We start from the raw sequence: 27,928 nt of genomic DNA, 5'->3' as shown, positions 1-27,928 counted from the left end.
CGGTTTTTATAACAAGAGGAAGTTCCACCCACCCGGGATGTATTCATCCGCCATACGGGGTTTGACTTTTAATGCTCAAAATGTGAATAAAACACACAATAACACACAACAAAGAAGTAAACTCACCATAACTTTTAAGCTATAAGCTGTCTTTGCATTCCGAGAGTTTTACTAAATCTATTTTAGAAGCTAAGCTTGGCAAAATAGAAGAAACGTCAGCAAGGCTTCAGAAATAATAACTCAAAGAAATGTTTTTCGTGTTTTATTCCTGAATAACATGCTTATAAAAATCTCTCTTAAATCTGAAAGCACAAGTCAGAAAAGGAAAAAACTCAGGATCGCTTTGACCTCGGTTACTGAAGCATATACTGGCGGAAGAATATGTACGAGACAGAAAAGCGGTCACGCGGCTTGCTTGAACTTCCGACTTATTACTGTAAGTGACGTCATTAGAGGTTTCACCACATAAACTTTTTTTGTTTGTTTGATCGTATGTTGTATACAGTCAGCCAGACCCCGCGCGGCACGTGTAAACTTGTGTTTTACATATACTCGAACGAATAACTAGAAAATATTGTGATATAATAATAATAGTATTATAATAATCAGAGAAAATATTTAAAGAGTAGGGAAAAGCGTTTTTTCCCGACAAGAAAGTATCCCATAGCAACAAAAGAATACAGAGCATTATCTGGATAACCGTTAACAAAGAGAGACTAAACAAATCTGTGTCTCTGATTAGGGAGCTGTAACTTTGTAAGACCCAAACTCTTCCACGACATGCATTTTTAATTTCTCTTTGATATTTGGTCACATTGGGGCCTGATGAATGTAAAAACAAAGAATTACCTGAATTTTTTTTCCTTATTTTTGTTTTTAAGAAAAATAAGAGCCACATATGAGGATATTTGTTTAAAATTTTGATAGAACAGTAGCAGTATAATGTCCTCGTAAGTGGATATCAGGCCCATGTAGAGCAAAATTGAGTATTTTAGTCTACATAACCCAAAATGTGATGTCCAGGTCCTGAGAGGTTAAAGAAAATTTGTATTAACTGTCAGTGAACGTATCAAAAACACGCATGACTGAAGCCCAAACATTGTTTGTTTACATTTGTCAGCTTTGACATATTGACTGTTTATGTCAATAACTTGTTTGGGGCAATATTCGACTTAACCGGCTAGTTAAGATAAGTGAGCCTTAATCCAGTTCTCCATTACCAGTGTTGTCAACATTTTGAACCCAAACCCACATAGACACGAAAAGTCTAATGTTCTTTTTCCTTCTTTACATTTATTTGCACTTCCCAAGATCAAAACCATTCAATGGGCCAAAATTGATAAGGCCACATCTTGTTAGTGTCTAGGGTGCCATTATAAATCAGAACTTCGCCAGTGTCAAAGCCCAGACCTATTTTTCAGGAATAAATCTTATTTCTCTCCCCAAGCCAGGAAACACTTGATCTCTGCAACTTTCCCCCCACAAACCTTATTTGGATTACAGTGATCTGCTCTTTATGAATTCACCAGGCCAGTAACTAAAGAAGCTGGATACTGTCTGACAGGGTTTTATTTTCAATTACTGGTTGTGGAAATCATGTACATCACTGTCCTCTACATGCTGCTGCTAAAAGGCCATCTCTGCATACCCGCTGACTTTCCCATTGGTTGTTTTTTACATCTACAAGTCTTTGTTTAGACTGGTTCCTTCTTATCTGTATGTCTAAATGTGTAAAAAACACAACCAGTGTGACCTACATTCTCCTTATATTACACAAGTATTTTTTCCCAGAGTGAGAACAGCTCAGCTCAGTTTCCTGTACTAATCTACAGGAGGAGTTGAAACCCCCCTCCCCAGCCAAGTACCAGCCGTTTAATCTGGAGTGGTCTCAGTGGGTGGTCACAGCCTTATCCCATTCACATGTAAAGACTTTGCACACCCACATGAGCCATTCTTATATTAGATGGTGCTAATGATGCAGTCAAACTGAAATAAAGAGACCGTTTAGGATCAATACTACCTGAAGTACCCCCCACCCCACCCCAATACTAATCATAATCAAAACACTCTTCTTGAAGAAACCACAGGACATCTGTTTGTACAAGGCCTTACATTGTTAGACAAAGGCAAGTTTAATTAGAACTAATTACACACAAAAATAAAATACTCTTACAAAATGATAGTGTTAACATACATCAAATTGCATCAGTCAGCTATGAGAGATATAGTCCTGCTAGTGGATCATGCTATAAAAAAAAAGAAGAAAAAAAAAAAAGCGGCATCTCTCAACTTATTGAATAAAAACTGTAGTTCAATGGAGAGGCAGCTGTGGGGCGTTGCCGAGCGACGTAGTGTAGAAAGACAATTGGGCAAATCAGCCTGTGCACTGGACTTAAAGGTGAATGAGTATCTGGCACGGAGGTCGCCGAAGAAGAGGCAACCTCCATCTGTTCATGTGCAATTCCTCTACTCGGTTCAAGAAAAAGAAAAAGAAAAGTCTTCTTCTGCTTAAGTTAAAAGATAAATTACAGTTGGTTTGATCCACATATACGAACGATATTTTTTAATTACTGTACAAAAAGCACCATCTGAGGACACTTTTCACTTTGCGAGCGCTCGGTCTAAATGTATTTCTTTTCAAGCGTATGCAAACGTTAAGAACAGTCCACGGTCGTAGAGATTGCTAGACAGGCAGCATCTTTTAAAAACATTCAAGAGTTTCATTTTCAAAAATTGTAGAAAACACCCCCCCCCCCACCCCCTCTGTCTGGATTAAAACGGAGCGAAAGCAGGCTAAAAAACAAAAACACAGGACTTGTCTCATTTTAGTTCACGTTCAAACAAACGATGGAGACATGCAACAGTGAGTGTGCGTTTATGCTTTTCTGTGGGCACACTGAAAACATGACTTTTTAAACACCTTAAAGAGGACCTATCATGGGATTCTACTAGAGTAGCTTTGCATGATTTCACAGCTCAGAATGATCCTGGGCCCAGTGCACCCGCCTCAGTCCAATCCACCATCTGAAACAAGCCAGCTTTACTTTAATAGGTGGGCGGGGCTGTGTGTCTGAGCATCCTCTCCTCAGTGACTCACACAGAGGCAGGAGTGTTAAAAAAAAAGAAGCATAAAGCATAACACAGCATTTAGAGCAGTGAGACGTCTGAGGTTTGGGCTTACAAGGATTACTCTGTGACCTCTACATTTGAAACTTTACCCACTGTAACAGCAGATATATGACGCAAAAGAAGGAAAAACACAATAGGTCCCCTTTAACATTCAGGAAATCGAGACAAATAGAATTAATTTCAAATCAAACCAACATCCCAAACTACTTTTGACATCTCCTGAGAACGTGGCTAAGTAGAGCTCTTGGTGTCCACAAACAGGTAATGAGTGCGAGTAGTGTATTGTGCACTTTAAGCAGTAGTATGTCAGTGAGCGAGGATGCCGATACAAGACAAGTGTTAATGCTATTTAGCACCACGTGGCTACAAGGTAGTAGAGGTTTTTCTTTTTTCTTCTTCTTTTTAAAAAACAAAAAAAACAATAGCAATATGGAGCCAGCGCAAAGAAGACACCAACAGAGTTTGGACAGCTTTAGAAATGAATGGCAGGCATTGTGACATTAATATAGCCCAGCTACAAATGACTGTTTAAATAAAAATTCAAAAAAGCGGGTGGGGGCTCACATCACCACGTCTGTCGCTCCAGGATGAAAATCAGTAGAATTTAAAGGGTCAGCTCAATATTTGCAAAGATCCATTCATTCAGAACAGGTATGGCACTGAGAGGACATCGCGTGTGTGTCAAAGACCTTGTTTGTTTTGCCCTTTCTGACAAACGTCTCCTCGTACAGTGCGAGGGGTCACGGCGAGAGATAAACCACAGCATTCTTTAGTGAGATTGAGTCAAGCTTAACTTTTGTTTTTCACAATTTGTCTTCTATAATTTAAACAGCAACACTTAACAAAGATTTTATTTTTCTGAAACAATGGAAAGGGGTTTCTGAAGTATAACAGCAATAAATTATATATATTATATAGATTTTTTTTTTTTAGTGTTTCTTTCTCAATTTTCCCTGTTATATAAAAATAACACATTTCAAGCCATTCATCCATTTACTCTTTTTTTCTGAACACGGACAGTTGTCAAAACTGGTGAAAACAGGCTTTCTGGGTTTGCAGACACAGGAGCGCTGGTCTCCCGCTGCTGTCTTTGGAGAAGGTTGTAAACCGTCGATTGTAATTCAGTCTCGAGTCCTGCCCTTCTCATCCACGCACATCCCCAGTTTTCCCATCCTTGGCGTTCGAGATAACCCCAGCGTGATCGCCGCGAGGCACCACACAGCCCGAGGCACCACACAGCCCGAGTCACGCACTCTCGGCGTCCAAATTTAGTGTTTCCAAGTAGTTGTGCTGTAACCACTTGTGACTCTGTGCTCTAGCAAACAACAGTCTTGTTTAAAGTGGCCATTGTTTCAGAGCGGACTGACCTTGTTTTCTGCTTGGCAAGATCGACAATTGCTACATGGAATATGTTTGTTTTTTTTAAATGCTAAAATGAACTTAGAAAAAGGGAAGAGCCAGCAAACTTTGCCAGTTCAACAAGTTAGTAAATAGTTTGAGTTATTAGCAGCTGAAGAGATCCTTTTCAAAGATAAAAATAAGATATTAAGGAGGGCTAGGGGGCAGGGGGGGGGGGGTGTCTTTAAAAAAATACCCAGAGTCAGGTGACATTTTGAGGTCTTCTTTGCCCACCCTCCCCCTTTAGCTTGTCCTCTGGGAAGTTCGAGCACCCCTTTGTGAAGCATCCATCAATGAACCCCAGTTGGAATGGACGGGTGCTCATCGTGGCCGAACCACATTGCTTCTGGTCGTCGGTGAGCTCCGCCAGCGTCGGAGACTCACTCTACAGCGAAGCCGCACGTCTCCTCGATGGCAGTGAGCAACTTGTCGTACAGCTTGTCGTAGCTCTCATAGGGAGGAATGTCAATCCGGTTGAAGCTGGAAGACAGAGGGTGAGACGGAGTTTAGGATCGTGGGTCAACGCTGGAGCAACGAGTCTTAAAGCGAGAGGACTAAAGCTATTATAATGTCAACAGTTTGCTCACCAGGTGTGGGCTTTGGGCAGGTTGTTTGTGCTGGCATCAATCTGGTGAATGGTGAAGAGCCGCGGACCAGCAGCACCTGTATAAAAAAAGCAATAAAAAGGATATTTACATACCTGCATTGTACTGTGTAGAACTGAGGACCACATAAACAGAACAAACATGGAAATTTAGTCTATAATTTAAAAAAACAAAAAAAACAACAGTTTTTACAATTTGTAACCAGCTTGAATTCAATATTTGGTACAACCTCATTTATTCTTCAACATAGTCTAAACTCTCTTAGGCAGCTTTCTTGTTATGTCTTTAAGTAGTCGTCAGGAATCGTTCTCCAGGCTTCCTGAAGGACATTCAAAGCTCTTCTTTGGATGTTTTCTTTGTTCTGTTCTCTGCTTCAGTAACATTGAGGCCAATGCATGACTAATTGTGCTCCATTGTGTGATTGTATATCCAGGTTTGCTTTTACTGCACTGGCTGTGTGTTTGGGATCATTGTTGTGCTGAAAAATTAAGCTGTGGCCAATCAGATGCTTTCTCGATAAGTTTGTATTTTGGATCAAAATCTGATGGTACTTTTCTGTGTTCATAATTAGTTTTAATAAGATCTCCAACACCATTAGCTGAAATGCAGCCTCAAACGATGACAGAGCCTCCATAATGGTTTACAGATGGGTGTAGAGACTCACTGCTGCACCTCTCTCCTGATCTCTCCTCCATATAAACTGACAATGATTTGAACCAAATGTGGATTCATCACTCCATCAGACCTGTTTACTCTCATTTAGTTCTTGTGTAATTCAGCATATCTCAGCCTTTTCTCCTTCTTTTCCTTCCTTAAGAATGTAAGAATGAGAGTTGTCTTTTGGCGTCTGCAGATATTTTACTCAAGACAGGACGATCACGTTATGTAAGGCAGCGGTCTCCAACCTTATTTGCGCCACGGACCGGTTTATGCCCGACAATATTTTCATGGACCGGCCTTTAAGGTGTCGCAGATAAATACAACAAAATAAAACTAGTACCGGTACCGAAAAAAAGAAAATTTATTCATAACACACGTTAAAAGACCCAGGAAAACCGAGTAAACGATAAAAACGATAACAAAATAACGCTGAAAACCGATAAAAACCCTGAAAACTATACATTTCACACCTGAGCCTCAAGTCTCGCGGCCCGGTACCAAACGACTCACGGACCGGTGCCGGTCCGAGGCCCGGGGGTTTGGGACCGCTGATGTAAGGTGTTGTCTGCATGTGGATCGCTGTGTACTGCTCATGCCAGGGTAATGTGTTTGTGCACAGATCTGTCTGCCAGGATGGACCAGGGTGCATATCAAGTCAGAGACAGGCAAACACTCCAACACGCACCCGTGTTTCATGTTTTCATCCTGAATGGGATTACCTTGGAGAGCCTTAAAACCTTGGAGGGGGACCCTGGAGGAACCGGTGACAAACTGCAGCAGCCGGGCTCGGCGTTCCTCATCGAAAGACTCCACAGCTTTCCAGAACCATTTAACGATGTTGCTGTCTGGAGTGCAGTGCTTGAGTCGTGTGTTGGACTTCCAGTCGTTGATGTCGATTTTACCCAAGCCGCACACAATCAACTACAGAGAGAGAGAGAGAGAAAGTCCTCAATTAGAGTGAACAGACTCACAAGCTAAGCTGAGCAACATAACATCCTCACAAATAAGGAGATGTTAAGCTACCTCTAGCTCCTTCTCATCAAAAGCCTTGAGAAGGTGTTGGGGGATGACCTCGTTGAAGCCCTTCTGCAGAGCCAAAAACTGGGCTTCTATGCCTCGCAGGAAACGCCAGTTTACGTAAAGCCGCACGTACTCCTTCTTTGTGTCCTGGGTGACGGAGATGCTTTTCCCATTGGGCTTGAGCTCGTGCTGGATGATCTCTCCATAAGCATTATGCTCTACACAGAAGGTGTGGTCCAGCACACCTGTGATGTCATTATCCCTGGAGGAAGATAAACCTTTAAATTACTTTTGAAGAGTCAAAACAGGCTTAAAAAAAGGCATCATTAGTAATGTAATATTTTAAATAAGTGGTAATCAGCAGGTAGACTGCTAAGCCGGAGTAATGACCTGACATCATGTCACATTACATAATTTCTTTAGAGATTATTAAAGTATTCTGACTCTGATGAGTCTGAAAATATGTGATTAACAGACCACTGATGTAAAAACTGGTTGTAAACCATAGGGGGCGCTGTCATCAAAGTTAGAAGAAGTAAACACAGTTATACCCCCCCACCCCACCCCTTTGCATAACACGTATTGACATAATGGGAATAAAATTGTGAGTGATGTGTTGTAATGATCCAGAAATCACAACAAAAAATGAAAAGAAAAGGAACGCTGCTCTGACTTGTACGTACAGGATCCAGACAAGACTGTTGTGCAGGTCAGGATCAACAGACTCCATGTCATCCAGGGTGATGGGTTTACCCAGCAGCTGTTTGTAGAAGGGCAAAGTAAAGCCCCCATCGATGTAGTGGCCGTGGAACACTGCCATTCCCATGATACGGCCCACGAAGTGAAAGTATGACAAGTGCTCCTGAAGGCAGACAAAACAAACTTCAGTTTCCAAATGAATAGATGGCGGCGAGTTATCTGCAGACGTGAATGTTCACAGTGTATTTTGGACTCTTCCCCCAGACTGTGCTCAACATAAACACACACCTCTCTGACAGGAGGAATGTACAGTAATATGAAGCTGCTTCTACATGGCAGAAGCAGTAAATAACGAAGGTGAACCTACATCTCAACCACACTACGCAGAGGCTGCTTCTCCACTCACGCAAACATGAAAGTGCTAATTAATGTTAAACGACACCAGCTTAAACATAGCGCAATGACGCCGCGTAAGGTAAGACAAAACGCCAAGAAGTCGCTGATGGCAGCTGCACAGCAAGCTGTTATGAAGGAGGACGGCCTTGGTGTGACAGTGGCGACATCTAAAGGAACCAAGCAAGAGAAAAAAATATTAGGAGACGAAAAGAAAGAAGGAGAGGAAAGAAGGAAGAAGAAAGGAAAGAATGAAAAAGACTAAAAAGAAAGGAGGAAGAAGAAGAAAAAAGAAGAAGGCAGAAGGGGAAGGAAGTAAGAAGAAGAAATAAGAAGAAAAAAAGAGGAAATAAGAAAGATGTTTATGTGTGTTTATTTACTTATTTATGTAAGAAAAAGAAAATCCCATCTTTTTTGTGGACACTTGGTTCTAAAAGCACATTTCCAACATGGCTGCAGGTTACATGTGCAACTCACAGGATTGACCGCAGAGTCGGGGTTAATCTGCAGAGTGTAGATGTCATCACGGGAGTACTGGAACAGGCCGTAGTACGGGTTCAGCATCTCATGTGACAGCAGATAGAGCCACTCCCTGCAACAAGCATGGAAGAACAGAATAGAAAGCAGTTACACTCTCTGCACTGTAATCCCGGACCTAAACAGGAAAAGCACCTAACAACAAAACAGACGGGTAACAGGAGGCAGATGCCGTATTCACAGTTGGTCAAACTCTGTCAGTTTCAGGCACGCCGCTCATCTTTACCTCGCCACTCCTCCATAGTCGAGCCCTTCTTCACCTCTAAACTTCACCATCAGCCTTTTCCACAAATCCTTTGGCCTCATCTTCATCACCTGCCGATAGGATTCCTGCAACGCAGACACAAACATGTCAGGAACAGTGTCGACTTAGCTAGATGCTGATGTTAGAGTCACTGAGAAGACTCGCGTAATGCTGCGGCCGTTGTCAAAAATCGCGCGTGGCCAGTTCCCCCGTTACCTTCTGGTCATGAAACACACATACAAGAACACAGCCCTGACCGCTGATCCTACACCTGCAGCTTTTGTGGCCCTTGAAATGAAAGGCAATGCCTCAGAAGCCACGTTGAGGTCTTTTACGCTAATATGGCAGTGCATTTGTTTGCTTTTTTAGCAGTTGCTTCCAAGGATTTAGGACGACCTAAATCAGCGTTCCTCCCACGTGCGACCGGCTCACAGTGTCGTGTGTGTGTGGGGGTTCATTTAAAGTGGATTAGGGGCAGTTATAATAAACACAGCCGTAAGACTATAATAACACCGCCTCTTCCAGAGCCAGGTTCCGCCGTGCCCTCCAGACGGAGCAGACAGCTGAAGGGTGCTGGGGAAGAAATGGGAATGTCTTATCTGCGCCGAAAAAGCACACACGGAGACAGCTCTGACAGTCCACCGCCTAACACTCGCCTGTTCACTCATAATTTAAAGCTTCAGCTGGTCTGGAGAAACTATGCAGTTATGTCTCGCTCAACCTCAAGATGTCCTCTGCCCCGCCTCCCCCCCCCACCTCCACCCTCTCTCTCGCTCACATTGAGATCAGCCAACAAAAATGTCTTCGTTCAGATTAACAGACGTGGCTGTTCCAGCACATTCCAGTGCATATTTTATGAGGGTCATGCAGTCTGTTGCAGGTGTTGTTGTTCTGGTGAAGGCCCTGCACGTCATAAGACACGGGAGGAAAAAAGCAAAGAAGGAGAAAAAACCCCAAAAAACCCTCCCCCGCTGAGAAAATGTACTTCATCTCGAACAAGAGGGTCTGCTTTAGATTTTGAACAGACTGCCTTCACACATCATAGATAACTGTGTGCGTGCGTGCAGGTGTGTGAGAGAGAAATCGCTCTTACAGCCAAACTGCTATGGGCAACGACCTTTATGGGAGTACACGCGGAGAACAGGGCAGAAAAATACCTATAAATAACGTGTGCAATTACAAGCTGCTCAGCGGGTACAAAAGTAATTGTGGTAGTTGCTCAACTTACAAGGCATGTAATTTTGTAGCATTATGGAGAAATTGAGGGCATTGACTGTTTTGTGTTTTTGGGGAGGTTTTTTTTTTGCCAAATGTCAATATGTTGGCTGGAGTTTTAGGTTAAAGGATCAGGTGGTTGTGCAACGGAGCGCATTTATTATTTCCACAATCTCATTTCAAATGTTTCGCACATGCTCTGGCTCTCAAGTGAATACTCTCCTGGTTTAAATCACGTACCAGTTTCTGAACATGCGAGCTTTAGTTGTAACGAGGACTTTTCCTTTCCCTACTCACCTCAAAGATCTCCTCGCGGGACACCTCAATGCGACAGTGGCCGGCTTGAGGCTGCTGCTGAGACAGTTCCTGGCGAAGGATCTTGAGCTTCTGAACAAGATCTCGCTTGTACTTGGGCACCGTGAGGCACTCTGCCTCCTCGGGGAGCTGACCGGGGGACACCAGAGCCTGCTGGGCCTGATCCTTCAACTGGTTCTGACGACTGCGGGGGAAAGTTCACACGGAAAGGCAAAGGAAAATGAGAACGGGCCAAAAGAAGGAGACAGAAAGACAAACATCGCTTGTGAGAAAAATAAGCAAGCACTAGTGCAAGAATAACAAGAGAAAAGCCAAAAGGCTCAAAAACGCGTACTTTCTTAGTCCTTTGCTGAGTGCAGGGAATGAGGAGTAAACACACTGAGGTCATCTGGGAAGAACATCAAGTCAAACAGCTCCTCACATACACACAGACATACAGTAGGTGGAGGTGGGATTACTGGAGGTAAGACATCACAACGTGCGCACGCATACATTCCCCCACACCTGGCAGAAACCTGATAGTCTCGCACACAGGGATGACTGAATTGAAAACTGTCTTTTTTTCCCTTTTTTTAAAAATAAAATACATACTCTGTTGTTTTTGACTCATCACATAAACTTGAGCTAATGTAAGGTCCTCAAGGCCATCCCTCAGAGATGTGCAGGCACATTCTGACAAGTCCAAAAGTTTGTCACCAACAGTCGGCGAGAGAAAAGCCTACACACGCTGTCGTACCGCATACTGGCCTACAAAGTAGAAAAGCAGCAACTACATATTTGGTCAAAAGTAAGTCAAGGCAGGATTTACCGTCTGTTTTGGCATATGGAAAATGTTGTGTGGAAGGGAAAAAGAAAAGCATGGATCTTGTTTGGATAAAATAAAAATCCAAACAACAAATATCAAAACATCAGTATTACTAAAACTTGATGTTTATAAAAGAGTTTATCATTTCAAATGTGCTGTTCTGTTTTTATACAGCTAAACAGAAGAGCCACAGTCGGCCTTCACTAAAGCTACTCCTCAGTCAGGTCTAAAGTCTTACATATCACAACACGAAAATGGTCTTAAAATTAGGCTATGCCCACACTAATACGTTTTCGTTTGAAAACGCATCTTTTTCTCTCCGTTTTGGCCTCCCGTCCACACTGAGACGCCGTTTTCGTTCAAGGAAAACGCAGCGTTTTGAAAACGCTCTTGAAAACGCATACATTTAATACCGTTTTCGCTTCACAGTGTGGACAGCGAACCCGGAGCCTTTTCAAAAAGGATGACACGTTTTAGTCATGTGACCAATTAAACTAAGATAGCGGAGGGCATTATACAGCAGTTGTTTTGTTTGCTCTCAATTTTGACAGCCCTATCAAAGATTAATATCAGTTTGTACGTGCTCCAGATAGCTTTTCTTCAAATTCTTTAATTCTCACTTGTTTTTGCAACTTTGTACTTTTGTGTTACTCGCAGCAACAACTTCACCTCATTGTCAGTCCATATAAAAAACTCGACATTTTGCAGCGACGTTTCAGAGAGCCGGAAAGTAAATAAACAGCAGACAGTAATGAGTAATTTCACACATGCACAGTACTGGAACGTAAGCGTTTTTAGCCGTTTCAATGTAGACGCACAACTCTGTGAAAACGATAGTTATCCAGGTTAGTGTGGACGTGGAGTGTTCTGAGGCTAGTGTGGACGTAGCCTCAGCCAAATACAACCTGAGATGAATACTAAAAGGTCACATATTGTTACGCTGTGTCGTTATTAATACACAAACATTCAGCCGAAATGCAGAAGGAATGTGTAAAAAATTAAGTGCACCCTAATAACAGCACAATGCTGCTGTGCTTGGGATCAGAGTCCTTTTGCACGACCCAATTTCAGCCAAACTTTAGCTGTCAGACAGACGGCCTCATATTTGACTCTAGAATACTTTGGTATACAGAGGAGTTCATGGTCGACTCAGTTACATCATCATGCCTCCACACCACTGCGTTTGATTTTCACCAAATATTACATATTTGTAATATTACAAATATGTAATATTACAAATATGTAATATTACAAATATGTAATATTACATATTTGTAATATTACAAATATGTAATATTACAAATATTACATATTTGTAATATTACATCCATCCATCTGTCGAATGTAGAATGATGGGTTTTAAAACCAATCTTTCCCAGATTGATGGGCAGCAACATTTGCTTAATTACGATGAGTGCTGGTCTCTTTCCTCCATGGCATTGTGTTAACACACACCAGAAAGCCCCGAACTGACAAAACCTCAGTTTATATAAAGACCCTCACACTTGCTAATCATCAGTTAACAAACTACACTTGATTAGCAGCACCTGGCTGGCATTACTCTCTTAATTCCTATGAAACCAGTGAAAAGGTTGGATTTTGACACACTGCATCTGCATTGTTGTACATCTGAAGCCGTATTTACCTCATTTTAAGACCAAAGTATTTGAAAATGTTCAAAATTAAAGAGGGTGTTTCTATGGTTCATTTTTGACAAGTGTTGAGGGAATTTTCTTTATAACTCACTCTTTAAACTATAAAAGCTTCAAGTTGTGCATTATTAGGAACACGGCCACTTTGATTGACGGGTTGGAGGTGAGTAGGCTGTTCGTTTTCAGTTAAGGCACTGAACTGAATCGTGCGGTTGATGTTGTTTTGAAGCATTTGTAAAGCACTTGTCTGTTAAGAATGATGGCTTGTGGTTAAATGTACCTACAACCCACCTGTGAGTCTGTGTGACAGTTTGGGTATTTTATTTGATGTTACTTAGTACTATGTCTATATGTTTCAGCTCGCTAGGTAATAGCTTCACCATCTCATCCAACAGAGGTCGTTCACAAACCACTGGGTGGTCATGTTAATCTTCTGTCTGCATCAGACTGCTCTACATCAGTATAAAGTAAGCAGAGAATAAAACACTAATGTTTTAATTTAAACACTGCTGCCTTTTAAAGTTCTTACCGCCCGATCAATAGCGAGACTGTGATCTTTGTCTGAGGCTAATGATGACCAAGCTCCCGACTCCAGTGTAGAATACAACTTTTGAGTTTGGTTTGGGAAGAACGCCTCAGAGGGGGGTACACAGCACACACACAGAGTCAAAAGAGCCTCTATGAGGCCTTCACTAAAGGATTATTTACACAGTGGCCTTTTGCACTTCAGTGGCCCGGGGGGGCAGGCATGAGCAGGGTCGTAAACACCAGACTGTGGAGCTGAGCACAGAGGGTGGCTGACACACACACACCACAGTCTGCGGGCACAGTATGGCTATGTAGGAAGTAACACTCAAAAGGGACGCCAAGGTTAAAACAATCATGTCCACGCCAACTTTTATCAGGTTTTCAGTGAGGCAAAGAAACACAGGGAGGAGACCTAAAAACGTGTCCAGAGTTCGTTTAGCTCAGCACTACCTTAAACTATCCACCCAACAGCTTGCATTCCCCTGCACCACAATGACAACTTCTTGAAAAAGTGACTGAGTTTGGTTTTGGTGACTGCCAGACAGAATCCAGTTTGGCTTTTCAATCACTTCCTGCTATCCCAGAAAGCCACAGGGCCCCGTAGGACACTGAAGACCTCCTTGTGAAGCCCTTTATTTCCTGCAGACTAGACTTAGAGGGAGGGAAGGCAGGAAGGGCACTCTCCTGACAGCCCAAAATACTGTAGACACTCAGATGTTGGGAGGGAAGGAGCGGGAGAGGAGGCACAAGCATCTCTCGCTGCACTTTCACCCATAAATCAAAACGTCCCTGCTCCGTCTCTCTGTCTCTTTCGCTCACAGTCGTCGGCCCTACGGCTCTGTTCTCCTTCCAAAAGCTCACCGAGGAGCACGACTCTGGTGCATGTTACCTGAAGACGCTCACTGCAAAGACAAGTTGTTGCAATAAAAGCAATGTTTTCGCTGCGCAACAAATCACAAACGTCTGAGAGGCTAATATCATTTCTCATGCAACTGCACAGACGGGCAATTCTGCAGCCAGGTCTTAAAACCAGACGAGGATTCGGTTACCTATTGGACAGTGACCTTGACCATTCAAGCGGCTGGATTCTGCAGAGGATTGCAACATCACAGAGGAAGTTTAACCAAAACCACACTGTGGATGCTCAGGCAGTGTCTTTAGCAAATAAAAAGAGGGCAATAAACTATAACACTGACAGATTATATATATATATATATATATATATATATATATATCAAACATTTTTCTGGGGTGACGGAACATTTTTTAAAAATCTGATAGAAGGCAGATGTCTTGAAGGAAATGCATGAAGAATGATGTGTTTTCCAGACTTTTGTCACAAGTTAGAAAGTCATTCCAAAGCTGTGACAGAACGTAAAAAAGCCTATAGATGATCTATTATATGGTAGTTGTAAAGAGAAAGGATTAACATAGATTTATGGAGGTTTTGCATATCTCAGACCAAGGTCCAAGTGTTCTTGAGTAACCAAGACTTAACACACGCACACAAAAAAAGAGGAACCACACAGCACAAGAACTCCAATAACTGCAGACATTCTTCTATCTTACTTTAAAAACACACACCCACTTATTAACTAATCTTCATATCATAATTTATACACCATCAAAATTCAGTTTTTTCTCCTTTATACATCTGGTAATAATTATGCTTATGACAAATTATAATAAACAAATGTGGCATGCAAAGCAACCAATTTTATTTTTTTAACTTTGTTAGGAGGGCCACAGGGCCCAGCTAATCCAAAAGCCCAAACACGTCCTTTGATCCATCAGAAAAGAGAAGGAGGAGGAAAAAAGAAGAAGAAAGAAACCTGATCTCCGTGTCGATGCATTCCATCTCTGCACGGAGCAGGAATGAGGTCAGGCGGAGAAAGCCCACCAAAGCGCCCGTACACTTCTGCAGCTTTTGCAGAGCAAAGGCCTCTGGGTAATTCTACGGCGGCTGCTGATGCTTCTACGCAGTGTGTGTTTGAACAGCTGCGCAGGGGAAGAAATTCTGAGCATGTGCATCTCCGCACGCCGACATGCACCGAGCGCGGGCCATTACGGTTCCTTCATTTACTTTGGGCATAGAATTTATGCTTCGCCTGCTGGACGTTGAGACGCTGCTCGGCCGCAGACACGCCAGCCTCGGTTTCCACTTTGCTATTTGATGTCTGGCCAAAGACAGCTTTGTGACGGATAGTGTGCTAAAACGCCTTTACGATCAAAACCCTCTGCATGGACTGAGGAATTTGGAAATTTGAAAAGAAAGAGCGTGCGGGGGAAGTGCCCTGTGTATGTATTTCTGTGGGTGAGTGCTCACAGACGTCTGCTCAGCAGAAGCAGTGCGCTGGGTGTTGAACGTCTGCAGGTGGTGAACACGCAGGATCCCGGGGCAAAAACATTGGCTCAGAGGGAGGTAAACTATACGAATGAAGTCTGGCAGCGCCTGCTTGTGTGTGTGTGTGTGTGTGTGTTCCTGGCACGAAGCCCGACCCTTACCTGACATTCTGACTCTCGATGCCTCCTCGAGAACCATTTGGACTTGGACTGCAGAGACAAAATGGAAAGAAAAATAAATCTTTGCTTTTGCATCGGTCTATTTCACATTTTTCCCCTGATTGAAGCGTGCCATGCTTACTTTAGGACTAGATGCAGGTTAGCAGAGAGGCGCGGGTCTGTGAACTGTGTGGTTCGGTTGTTATGATCGACGAAGTACACTCTCCCGGTTGCCGTGTTCCGTATTTCCCATCCCGGAGGTAGAGGACCCAGTTCCTCACAGTTTACATTACTCAGATCTCTGAGGTGTACGAAAACAGCAAACAAAAAGTTAGAAATCGCAAATTTAATGTAGGGTAGATATGAAACACGTGAAAGCACTAAGCACTGAAAAGAATTAAAGCAGACAGTGGGATTCTGAATGTCTGAGAAATCACTTTTATTCTGTTTTTCTTCCTCCCATCTAAAACTATTTACAGCTGCCCTTCAGCCTTTCAGCTGGACTCCAGGGAGACCAAGACGTTCAGAAATTGCAGCTACGCTGGCGCTAACCTTTCAGTTTTTAAGATTTGAAGCCAAAGTGACCAGAGCCTCACAAGCTGTGGCTCCTGACAGGCTCCTATCTAGACCAATAAAAACATCCTCAATCACTCATAATCTTCATTGGATGCAAGACAGAAGAGATCAGTCGTGATTTATTGAGCGAGCGCACTGAAGTCTGTTTCTACACATTTTAGAGATTGTGCATTCTTTCAGAATACGGTAATCAATAAGATGCACATGCCTCAGCGGGTGTTACTCAACAGCCTCTGGTATGACTGAGTGAGACCTGTGTGCTGTTGGCCATGTGGTTCGGGCCTTTCGGTACTCATGCCAGAGGACCAAATTGCTCTCAGAGCACAGTGACATGGGTCTTCTCACAGCATGTTGGGCTCATAATCAGCTCCAGGTTTACGGCTCACTACAAGGTGACCGGGAATAACACGAGCTATGGATTCTGTCAGGGGGACCGTGAAGTATAAGAAAGAAGGATAAGTGATTTTGGTGTCTTCCCCATTCCCCCCAATTAAAATAGCCAATTGTCTACCACAGACAGTCTGTGTGCAGTGACGTGAAACTTTTGATCCTAGCAGCATATCATGAAAACTGGAGCCAAGCAACAGGTTTGACTACATTTATTCTAGAAGCATTTTTAGCTTTAAACTAGTGTTATGTGTATGCATGTGGACGTCCTGTGAAGAATATACCTGGGTACCCTGGGATCGTGCCACGTGCTGACACCTGTCTGAGTGTGGAGGAAGTAAACTTGTCCTTGCTGTGTTGTCCTTTGCTCTGTAGTAAGACAAAAACATACAATTAATCGTTCATTATATGTTAGCTTGAACACTTAGATTAGGCAATTAAATGTGCATCAAATCATCCAGACGAATTTGAAAAAACAGAGTTGAGTTTGTATGCCACTGGGCGACCCCCGTCTGCATTCGAGCGTGATAGACAGATGGAGTTTAAAAAACTGCTTGAGTCAGTGGAGATCCCAAAAGGCAGCCTGAAAGTGGCGGCAGGGAGGGGGTGAGGTGAGAGACAGGGAGATGAACACTGGAGAGACTGGAGGGGGGGGATGTCTGACTCTTTAGTTGGTGAGCTCATTCATCATGGCATGACATATATTTCCATGGAGCTGCTTGCCAAGAGAGAGCTCTTCGCTGGCATCCCTTTGGCTGTGCTAGCCTAATTTAACACGCACGTACACACGACCTTACAAACCCACCACTTAGCCGATGAGCTCGCTGCACGCTCGAGGCGCGGGCAGACATCTCTTGGCTCATGCGGGAACCAAAAAGCTGCTGACAGGTTTTACGTGAAACCCCGAAGAATTAACAAAGTAAGGGCAGAGTGAGGACGTACTTATATTGCTGGATCTGTCTAGCTCCAAGTGCGGTTTCAGTTTATGGGACGGTTCAAGCCTAATCTCAAAGAAACAACATTGTAAAGTCAATTCATAGATCCAATTTAAAAATCAATCAATAAATAAATACACGCTCCCCCTGGAAAGTCATCTAAATAGGCCAGATTGGATCTTTTTGGCAGGTCTGTTCTGTCCTGCAGGCTGTACAATGAACCCCCCTCGCTCTAGCTGCTGCTTTAATTAAGCCACAGGATCCTTAGAGCTTTATTCAGACATGCTAAGCAAGTACAGGAGGCTTTTTCACGGTCTTGTTACACTGGCTACATGTGCAAATGAAAGGTCACTCTCTGAATCAGCAGCTTTTGGTGTTATCAGAAAAAAATTGAATGAATTGATGCCTAAACATCATAATCTTTACTTGTTTTCGGTCCAGCCGAGGTTGCTTCTTCTGGCACTCATGTTAACTCGATTAAGAGAAAGAGATACAGAGATGGGAAGCAAAGGAGGTAGAGGACCAAGCATAGCAATGCTTGGAGCCTCCTAATCTGAGGGGCTGAGGGCAAAGCTGTGATACGCTTCTATGGCTCTGGCTCCCAAATCCTGCAGATGATGTTACTGTGAGGATAAACAAAATTCCCTTGAGCTGTGCAGGGAAACGCAGCCTGTGTGTGTTTGCTTTTATATGAATGCGTTTGATTGTCTGCTTCCAAAAAAACAAAAAAAATCAGGGGAACAGAGGGGGAAGACTGTGTCTGCAGCCAGCTTTTAACAGTTAGATCAATTCAATTAGATGGTCTAAAACGGAGCCAGTATTTCAGGCTCCTTGTGTCAAACTGCAGAGTCATGTGAGCAGCGGCCGACTGAATGAGGACGCAGATTAGCTGGGCTCAGCGTTGAGCAGGGAGGAGGGCCAAGCAATTAACACAACAGCAGTAGAATGATGGCACTATTCGTTGTGGAGGCGGCTTTCGCTGGAGATTTATCTGCATTAAGATTAGAAAATCCGGGTCAAGTGCAGAACTATTAGCACAGTGCACTGAATTATATCACTTTTTTTTTTAAAGATAGTCTTCCAATCTTTTCAGAGAACTCAAGTTCGACTTCACCATTTCAAAAGAACTGAATTGATTAGTCAGATTAGTTAATAACCTGTTTGTCTGTCAGGAGGAGTAGGAGTTTATCACTCTTGCCACCAGTAAGAATGATTTTATTATAAGTGATAAAAGATATAAAAAATTCAGAAAAGAAAACAGAGAAACAACAATCAGAAGATGCCCTATGAGCAATAGCTTGGCGACAGTGGGAAGGAAACACTCCCTTTTTAGAGGAAGAAACCTCCAGAAGGACCAGGCTTAGGGAGGGGCAGCTATCTGCTTAGACCGGTTGGGGGTGAGGGGAAGAAGAAAGGACTAGAGACAAACTGTGGAAAAGAGCCAGAGATGAATCACAACTAATGATTACATTCAGAGTGGCGAATAAACAGTGAAGAAGAAATGCCCCGTGCATTGTGGAAAGCCATGACTCGTATAGGAATTCTTTCAGTGCATTTGCAGCAAATGAGGACAGTTTGTCAATCTTCTGCAATCACTTACTCAGAACGGTGCACAACCTGCAAAAAGCATGTAAATGTGACATTTTTAGTCTTTTCACCAGGCTGTGCGCGTGTTCACAAATACTAACCGTATCCCTCGGGAAGGTCAGGGTGCGTGTGCAGATGGGTTCTGCTCATGTAGTTGCGGTGCCTCTGCGAACGGACCCGTCTCTCCTGCGCCCGCTGGTCGCCGTCGCTCGGCGGTAACGCTGTGGTGGGCGTGGCGCCGTTCGTGCTAATAGGCGTGTTCTCGTCCACAATGCAGCTTAGAGGACGGCCGGGGCTGGAGTACTCTGATGCCGGCCTGAGAGAGCAAAAAGGCAGGTAGGAGGAGTTCAGTAATTAACAGAAGAGTGTGGCTGACGTCAGAAAAGAAGTTGCTTGAGACATTAAAAAAAAAGAACCTAAGAAGAAAAGGCAGAGGAAAAAAAGAGATGCCTTCATTTCTCAGCTCCTCCATATCATTTAACGCCACTGTTTGAAGCAATTTGTCTGACACCTTTTTTTGTTTTTCCCCCCCCCTTCAAGGAGCCCACTCAATTTTTCTCCAGAGCTCCCCAGTTTGGGAGCACTGAGGTCAGTGATGTGGATTTCCATCAGCCTGCTGCTGTTTGATTTAAGAGGTCTGGCTTTGAGATTCTGCAGAGGCTGCAGAGTGTACTCACCTGGTAGGCCTCTCCCACTGTGTGGTGCGTGTAATGTGGTTCAAGTACTGGATGCGCCCAGACGCGGTCCTCCTCTCCTCCCAGCTGGCAGCAGAAACGTACACAGACACAGCACACGGTTAAGCAGACACAGAAGCATCTAGTAGACGCGCTGCCCCCTTTCACTACATGCAGATATCGTATTCTTATATGAATTTCAAAAATAATATCTCTTCTGAGAAGACAAGAGAGGTCCCCGACTCACTCACCCATCTGGAAGATCATTGTCAAACAGCCGACTGCAGTCCACCACAGGACCTCCTGTGCCTATCCGGTCCCTCGACTGCAGGCTCACTGCAGCAACACATGGCAGACAGATGCGCGCACACACACACACACACACACACACACACACACACACACACGTGTTACTAGACTGCAGCTCACAGCGTAGGCACAGATATTTTATCCATGCACAAAATTTAACTTTGTGTCTTTATTAGAAGCAGGGAAAGGGTTATTTTTTTTAAAAAAATCAGAGGTATGCTGAAGGGTCTGGTTAAACAAAAATGCATATCCTTCCAGATCTTTTTTTTGTTTTTAAACTTGTGCAGGGAGCACGTGGTAAATCTGAGCTACAGTGATGTATTTTGTGTGTGACAAATGGAGCAGATTTTCAAGCAACATTTGGCAGGTCGCATTCATTTTGAGCTGTTTATACACGCGAGAAGCAAAACAGAACACTGCGATTCTTCTACAAGCTCTGTCAAAGGAAGTTATAAAGTATCACCGGATAGTTTTACAGCGGGCACACAAAACCGTACTCACCCACTATCTGGCCCCTGACTGTGTCGCTGTCGTTGGGACTCAGTTTGTTCAAGTCTAGTCTCTGATCTGTTCAGGAGAGAGTGAGAGAGGCAAAGAGGAGAGGAAGAAGCCAATCAGACAGACAGGAAATGAGAATAGAGATGAAAGGAGGAGTAAAAAGAACAAAAGAAAAAAAAGGATTCATCAACTTCAGAAAGACATGTAAACTAGCGTGTGTTGGGATGTATTCGTCTCCCCGCACACTTTGGATAATTCCCGCTGCTCTGTATCATTTACATCACTCAGAGTCTCCGTCATTATCTGTCTCTCATTCTTCTGTCTGCAGACCACAGCTTGGCTGTGCCCTGGAACAGATGGTCTGCTCCGTGGAACAGCCACTGGCAGTAAAAAACAAAAACTCACTGAGCATCGGTACAGAGCGGGCTTCAGTTCAAATGCTGGGGTCAAACATTTGACAAATTTCAGTACAAAGCCTGCACTATTCCGCTCAGCCTTAGCGTGGACATGAACTTCTGCCAAAGTCTGGAAACTCTTTGTCTGAACTTCTTAAAGTCTGCGGAATTTGAGAGTGAGTGAGAAACGGAGAGAGATCAGGCGGAAAAGAGAGAAAGGAAAAAAGAAGTTGCCTGCAGACATGAGAAATGCCACTATCTGCTCTCTGTTGTCTGGGTGTCATGCAGATCAGCTCAGGATGTGTGTCTAGACTAAACAGGGACCAAAACTGGCAACGGACGAAGCGTTACGAGGCTGGCCGGAGGTCAGCAGCCACTGACAAAACAGAAAATGTACTCGTGCTGAGGTTGGATGAAAGTGTATACATGTAAATACTTGCACAGTCATATACAAGAGAACATGAAACATAAACGCTGCAATTATATATAAATGTTACAGTCCACCCGAGACGCTCTACAATTATACACAAAAGTTGTACTCTGTGCCCTCGGTAAGGCTTGTGGAGGGGACCGAACGGCAAGTGCTGGTAAAAGCACACACACAGACAAAAGACTGACAAACGCACACAAGGGGAGAGACCACAACACTACATATCTATGCTTACACTTAAATAGCTGCACAATTATGCATGTCTGCGTGAAATGACCGGTTGTCTAGATCGGCAGACGGAGATAGAGCGAGGCTAGTCACAATGGCATTTGTGTGTGTGTGTGTGTGTGCGCGCACATGTTGCCAGTCTACAGAGGAGACTCGAGGAGAAACTCGAGGGGTGAGGAGAAGGCCAGGAGAGAGAGGGAGAGGGAGAGAGACAGCGAGGGGAAAAGCGGCGGCAAACCACTCACAGCTGTGGCACAAGGTTCAGGTTTCCTGTGTCCCTCCAGGAAAACAACAATGTCAGGAGCTTCTAGGAAAACTGGTGGGATTCTTTCACGGTTCTGCCTACAAGACTGCAGGCCCATGGAGCAGGTACTGGCTCAGACTCACTCCAGACCGCTTTTGCTGAAGCTACAACAATCTGGCAGGGCTTTTATATAGGGAGCCATTAACTAAGACCTTCGTCTCATTTATCCAGTTAGCTTCTGACATGAGACATTTTTACCGTAATTGCTGGGTGATGTTAAATGGCTCTTCCTGTTCTGCCAGGGGCAGAGTGCTGACCCCTCTCACACCCCGGTCTGGCCTCTGTCAGGCTTAGCGAGTGAGACAGGGCACAAGTTGCAGTCGCGTAGCTCTGGCAGCAGCGGTGTGGACAGATAGTCCAGCTTCAGTGAGCTGTGGAGGTCTGATGGCCGTAAATGACAATTTAACTGCTGTCATCTTCTCCAGCAGATTGTAATAAACCGAGTAAATCAAATAACACATAAAGACCTAATAGAAAAAAAAACCTGAGGTGATCCAGGCATATTTTAAAGTACAAGATCCAGATAAAATAAACCTCACATCAGCCTGCTGTTGAGGTTGGCCTCCTCTGCCAGCTTTCTTCCGATTGGCTGCCCCTCGCAAATAAAAGCTTTGAACAGCATGTGGGTGGAGCCCACATGCTGAATCAAAATCTGAATCAAAACCTTCATTATCTGAATCAAAATTATTTTAATATGTCAAATATATATTTCGTAATAATCAACCGACAACTATTAGGAAGCATCCTTCTATTAACTATTCTCCAAAATATTTTACATTTCTTTAATTCCTGGGAATTTAGTGCTCCTTTAATCAAAGTCTCAGCAGAGCTACACTGACCACCCTCTCCCCTGAGGCGGCCTTAAGCCAAGCCGGAGACAGATTTTCTTCAGCCTGTTCTAGTCTGCCCTCAGGTCCCCCCCACCAATTGGACATGCACACTTCACCTGACCCAGGAAGAATCTGTGAGGCATTCTACCCACCTCATCTGGCTCATTGCAGAAGAGACGTACTTTAAGTCTCTTCTGAAGGACTGAGCTTCACACCTCATCCCTCACCAACTCTTTGGAGGAAACTCATTTTCACCGCTTGTATCTGTGATCTTATTTTTTAGGTCACCACCCACAGCTTGAGGCTCCCATCTCTCCACATCGCTGAAGACACTCCACGATCTGCCTGTCAATTTCTCAATCCATTCTCCGACTACTGACGTACGAGATCCCGACGCACATTAGACAAGAAACAGTGCAGTCCATCCTTTTCCCACTGAGATCCATCAACACAGACTTCGAGCTGCTAATTTCAACAATTAATATAATTAGTTGCTTTTTTGGGGCCAAAAGTACGAGGCCAGTTGGCAAAATTTTAAAAAGATCCATCTGGTCATAATGTTCATATTGATAATGAAGTATAACCTATAACCAGCAGCTGTCATTTGTCATGTTTGTACAAGCTTTTCAGAGGTATGAGGTTGGGCTGGAGATTTGAATATTACAAGACCTTAACCTGGATGCAGAAATCTATACGCATTAAAGTATATCACTTTGCTACTTGTGCTGACACAAAATGCCAAATATATTGTTAATCCACAGAGAGCTACACTGTTAAAGAGGGTTTAGGAAAAAAAGGGAAAATTAAACATCAAAACGTGCGGCAGATACATTAAAGCATCACTGGCACTTACAGCCTGTGTCTTTAAGGCGGTTGATAGCATTGGACAGAAGGCGGACACAGCCCAGGAAGCCAGCTCCTTGCTTCTTATGGATCTTCTTGTGATTCCACACGCTGATGGTGATGGAATCGGATTTTCCAATGTATCTGTTGGGAACGAGAAAAGGAGACATAATAAGTACACGTATTTAATGAGATGTGCCATAGAAACTCTCTTTTACTGCTCAACAAACAGACATCTGGTGAAAGGTAATAGAAACTTCCCTGAGGATTTCCCCGGCACTACAGCAAAGACACACCCACGTCACGGAGGTTACTACTAAAACTCCTTGTCAAGGACTACAAAGTGAGGCGGAGTCGGCACACATGGATGTGGAAGAGGTAGGTGAGCAAGCTCAGAGGGATTTTCTGATCCTCTGTGCCTGAGAAGAAGACGAAGCACCACAAGTGGAGTGGGATTCTCTGAATCATTTATCACAGTCACACCAGCCATCCTCAATAAAAGTGGGACAGAAGGCCACGGTACTCCTGCGATGACACCACAACAACAAAACCTCTTTAACTGTAAAATGCTCCCTGATCTGTCGTCATTTTAAATACTCTCCCAGCGTGCAGGGGAAATGAAAAAAGCCCTACGTTTTGCTACAAAATGGATTTTTAAACTTGGGCTGACATCGAGTTTTCTTTTGGCTTATACAATTTACACACAAGACATTTTAAGAAAACCATTTTCCTCAATATATGAAAAGTACAAATGACCTTCTTTGATCAAACCAGCAGCACTGAAATTATGATTGGGTATAAACAGTCATTAACTGCTCTGCCAAACATGGAAGCCCGTAACATTAGTTATATAATTTGAAGGCTGTTTGCCTCAAAGTAAACTATTTTGACTTTATGAGTTTATGATGAGGTAAGAAGTGCAGTAACTGTACAGTAAGCCCTCGACATAATGTTAAAACCCACTGTAATCTCGGTTGAAGCTGGTTAATGATTGCACTTAAAGAGGACGAAAAAAAAATGAAAATGACAAGTCAATAATTATAGGATGAAATATCACAGAGCAAGACCGACTCTGCAGCAGCGCTAGCAGCTCTGAGGGGATATCACCCTATTAAACATCACAGAGGCTCCTGTTTTTCAGAGGTTGATAGTCTACGGTTGTTTTAGACATGAGCTTTTCTAGACAGCAGTGGAAGGAGTTGCAAGTGTAAATGCAGCTCCCTAGTACAAAGTCTTTGTGATGCCCGACTGCGCCGATCTGTGGCAATGTGAAAAAAGCTGCAGGTGAATTCGCGGTTGTCGATTGGCTGTCCTGTGTTCTGCCTCGTTCAGGCGGCTCATGGCTGATGTAAATGATCTCCAGCTGTGGGCTACATCTACAAAAGAAAACCTCAGACAATGTCCTGACCCAATTCTTCTGACATCTTTTGTAGTTCCTGTGTAAAAAAACAGCTTTAGTCTCACTGTGATACTATTTGTTATTTCAAGCTAACTGAATGGGAATGGTGTCACGAGACTGAGAGTAAAGAGGGAAATAATAACAGGTATCGGTATACAAGTTTTTCTAGGTAAATACTACACAAACTTAGCGTAAAAACTAGCCCGTGTTATGACTGACAGCGATTGCTACGGCTGTACTGCAAGTACTGAGAACATTACAAGGTCCTATTATAGTTTTCCTTACAATGTTATGCCTGATTGTTGTTTGTAAGACAGAAAATAAGTACTGACAGGTGAAGTGAGTAACAATGATTATCTCTCTTTATCTCCATCTAACGCTGGTTCTGATAGAAAGGTGTCAGAACACACAGAGCATCACAGTTTGTTGTGTATGGTTCTGCAGACCAGTCAGGGTGTCCATGCTGACCCCTTCCCACGACCATAAGCACTAACAATGGGTATGTGAGCATCAGAACTGGAGCGATGAGAGAAGGCGGCCTGGATGGCTGGGTATTTGTGGGCATTGGTTACCTGGGGAACACCTGAGACCAGGATGACCTATGGAAAGCGATGATCTGCTGGGAAACCTCGAGTCCTCCAGGTGGCTGTTAGTTTGACACGTACCATCTACCCAAATTGTTTCATGAACATGAACACCCTTTCATGGAAACCGTATTTCCTCATGTCTGTGGCCTCCTTCAGCAGGATAATGGACCAGGCCAAAAAGCACGAATGGTTGAGGATTGGTTTAAGGAAAGCAATAGCAATTTTAAGGGTTGACTCGGCCTCCAAATTCTCCAGATCTCGTTCCAATTGAGCATCTCTAGGATGTTCTGAACAAACAAGTCCAATCCATGGAGCACCTCAAAATTTGCAGGAGTTAAAGGATCTGTTGCTAACATCTTGGTGCCAGATACCACAGCACACCTTCAGGGGTCGAGTTGAGTCCATGCTTCGATGGGTAGGTCTGTTTTTTTGGCAGCTAAAGGAGGACCAACACAATCTTATTCAATGGTCATAGCATTGTACCTGACTGGTGTACATTGTTACACCAATATTATTGTTGGTCAAGCTTTCAAATAATGAGGTCAGCTTGAGTACAAACTCCTGAGAGGCAGAAAGCTCAGGCTTCAAACTACTTTAAATGCTCCATTTCAACACTCTTTTTACATCCTGGCTCTGTTGTCTGATTTCAAAGAGAGATCATCATCATCATCATCACCACCACCACAGGCACCGAGCTCAGGTTATAGGTACAAAAGCCCCTCCCACTCGGTGGGTCAAATCTTATGTCAGCAAGGGGTACCCAATCAGAAATAAGATGCATTTGAGGGAGTGGGAATGGGGGAACTGGGAAAAATAATTGGGATAGGCCAGCAGACTCCATGAATTTATTTATTTATTTAAAGGGAGCTGGAAATAGGCATAATTTTCTCTTTAAAAGATTGACTGGTTTGACCACTATGCAAGTAAAGGACATGATCAGGCACACACAGAGTTACAGATGTGCTGGCAATGAGAGACGCATCTAAATAAGTGGAATTATTTCCTTATCGTGTCTGCCTCCTCGTGTGTCAGGCCTCAGTGTGATAAAATCTCAGCATGTGAACCTGTTGCGGCACATCTGCTCGGGTGGGCTCCCTCCTTCGGTCTAAAACTAATCGTCTGTACGATTCGGAGAACTGCATCCCACTGTAATTATCATGCTGCTTACCAAAAGGGATATGAAACAATGAGGCTGTGAGTAAGACGTCTGGACATTTTGAGTCAGTGCCAAATGCCTGTCTGGGGTGCGATGTGAGAGAGAGCGCTACTATGTCAGACAGACATGACGGGAGGGAAGTATTATAACCAAACCAAAGTCATCTGGATCCTTGTAATAAAATTCATTAGTCTGGCTAAGATTTTTCATACAGTCATAGGCAATCTCTCACACACACACACACACACACACACACACACACACACACACACACACACACACACACAATGGGAAAACTGGCATTAAAGGAAAAGGAGCAGATTTAAAGAGCCAGATGTGCTTTTTTAATACACCTTTCATTAAGTAGAGGAATCTTTGGTTTTATTTTAGGTTTAAGAAAAAATACACACCAAAATGAAAAATTCATAATCAGAGATACAAATGCAACAAATCCCAGACCTGCGAATCAGTGTCAAATATTTGTGTTGTGGACGAACACCAACAAAAATAAATCTGTTTCCTAAAGACTCTAAAAAAAAAAGGGCAGTAATAAAATACCTCTTTGATTTAACAAATATAAAAAGTTTAAATTGAAGTATTCTAAGGCAGCGGTCCCAACCCCCGGGCCTCGGACCGGTACCAGTCCGTGAGTCGTTTGGTACCGGGCCGTGAGAGTTGAGGCTCAGGTGTGAAATGTATGGTTTTCAGGGTTTTTATCGGTTTTCAGCGTTATTTTGTTATCGTTTTTATCGTTAACTCGGTTTTCCTGGGTCTTTTCACGTGTGTTATGAATAAATCTTCTTTTTTTTGGTACCGCTACTAGTTTAATTTTGTTGTATTTATCCGCGACACCTTAAAGGCCGGTCCGTGAAAATATTGTCGGGCATAAACCAGTCTGTGGCGCAAAAAAGGTTGGGGACCGCTGTTCTAAGGAACCCAAACCATTTCATCATACACAACAGCTTGCTTGTTACAAATACAACAGTTACAGCATTAACCACAAAGTGCAATCATCGCTCTCAAGTCATTTCTTGTTAGACTTTACTGGACCTAAACAAACAGGCTTCCCAGCAAGGCTGCTTTCAGCA

At 43.4% G+C, this 27,928-nt stretch overlaps 1 protein-coding gene across 2 annotated transcripts in view; it reads right to left on the bottom strand.

The window, feature by feature from the left end:
- Positions 1-2,101: 2,101 nt before the first annotated feature.
- Positions 2,102-27,928, bottom strand: part of smurf2 (SMAD specific E3 ubiquitin protein ligase 2) — a 55,799-nt gene continuing 29,972 nt past the window's right edge. For both annotated transcript variants that reach the window (XM_006797903.3, XM_006797904.3), the window contains 16 exons: positions 23,709-23,842; positions 20,672-20,737; positions 20,113-20,197; positions 19,865-19,948; positions 19,289-19,503; positions 16,950-17,034; positions 15,845-16,003; positions 15,706-15,753; positions 10,198-10,399; positions 8,668-8,771; positions 8,382-8,496; positions 7,496-7,674; positions 6,816-7,074; positions 6,512-6,713; positions 5,115-5,190; positions 2,102-5,007 (listed from right to left, as the gene is read on the bottom strand). In XM_006797903.3, coding sequence (XP_006797966.1) covers positions 4,908-5,007; positions 5,115-5,190; positions 6,512-6,713; positions 6,816-7,074; positions 7,496-7,674; positions 8,382-8,496; positions 8,668-8,771; positions 10,198-10,399; positions 15,706-15,753; positions 15,845-16,003; positions 16,950-17,034; positions 19,289-19,503; positions 19,865-19,948; positions 20,113-20,197; positions 20,672-20,737; positions 23,709-23,842 — 2,113 coding nt within the window. In that variant the 3' untranslated portion in view covers positions 2,102-4,907. The remainder of the gene's footprint in view (positions 5,008-5,114; positions 5,191-6,511; positions 6,714-6,815; positions 7,075-7,495; positions 7,675-8,381; positions 8,497-8,667; positions 8,772-10,197; positions 10,400-15,705; positions 15,754-15,844; positions 16,004-16,949; positions 17,035-19,288; positions 19,504-19,864; positions 19,949-20,112; positions 20,198-20,671; positions 20,738-23,708; positions 23,843-27,928) is intronic.

Source organism: Neolamprologus brichardi, chromosome 4 (genome assembly GCF_056152115.1).
Source record: "Neolamprologus brichardi isolate AB-2024 chromosome 4, ASM5615211v1, whole genome shotgun sequence".
Lineage (NCBI taxonomy): Eukaryota > Metazoa > Chordata > Actinopteri > Cichliformes > Cichlidae > Neolamprologus > Neolamprologus brichardi.
Note: the sequence above shows the minus strand (reverse complement) of the source record. Positions and strands in the feature narration are given on the sequence as shown.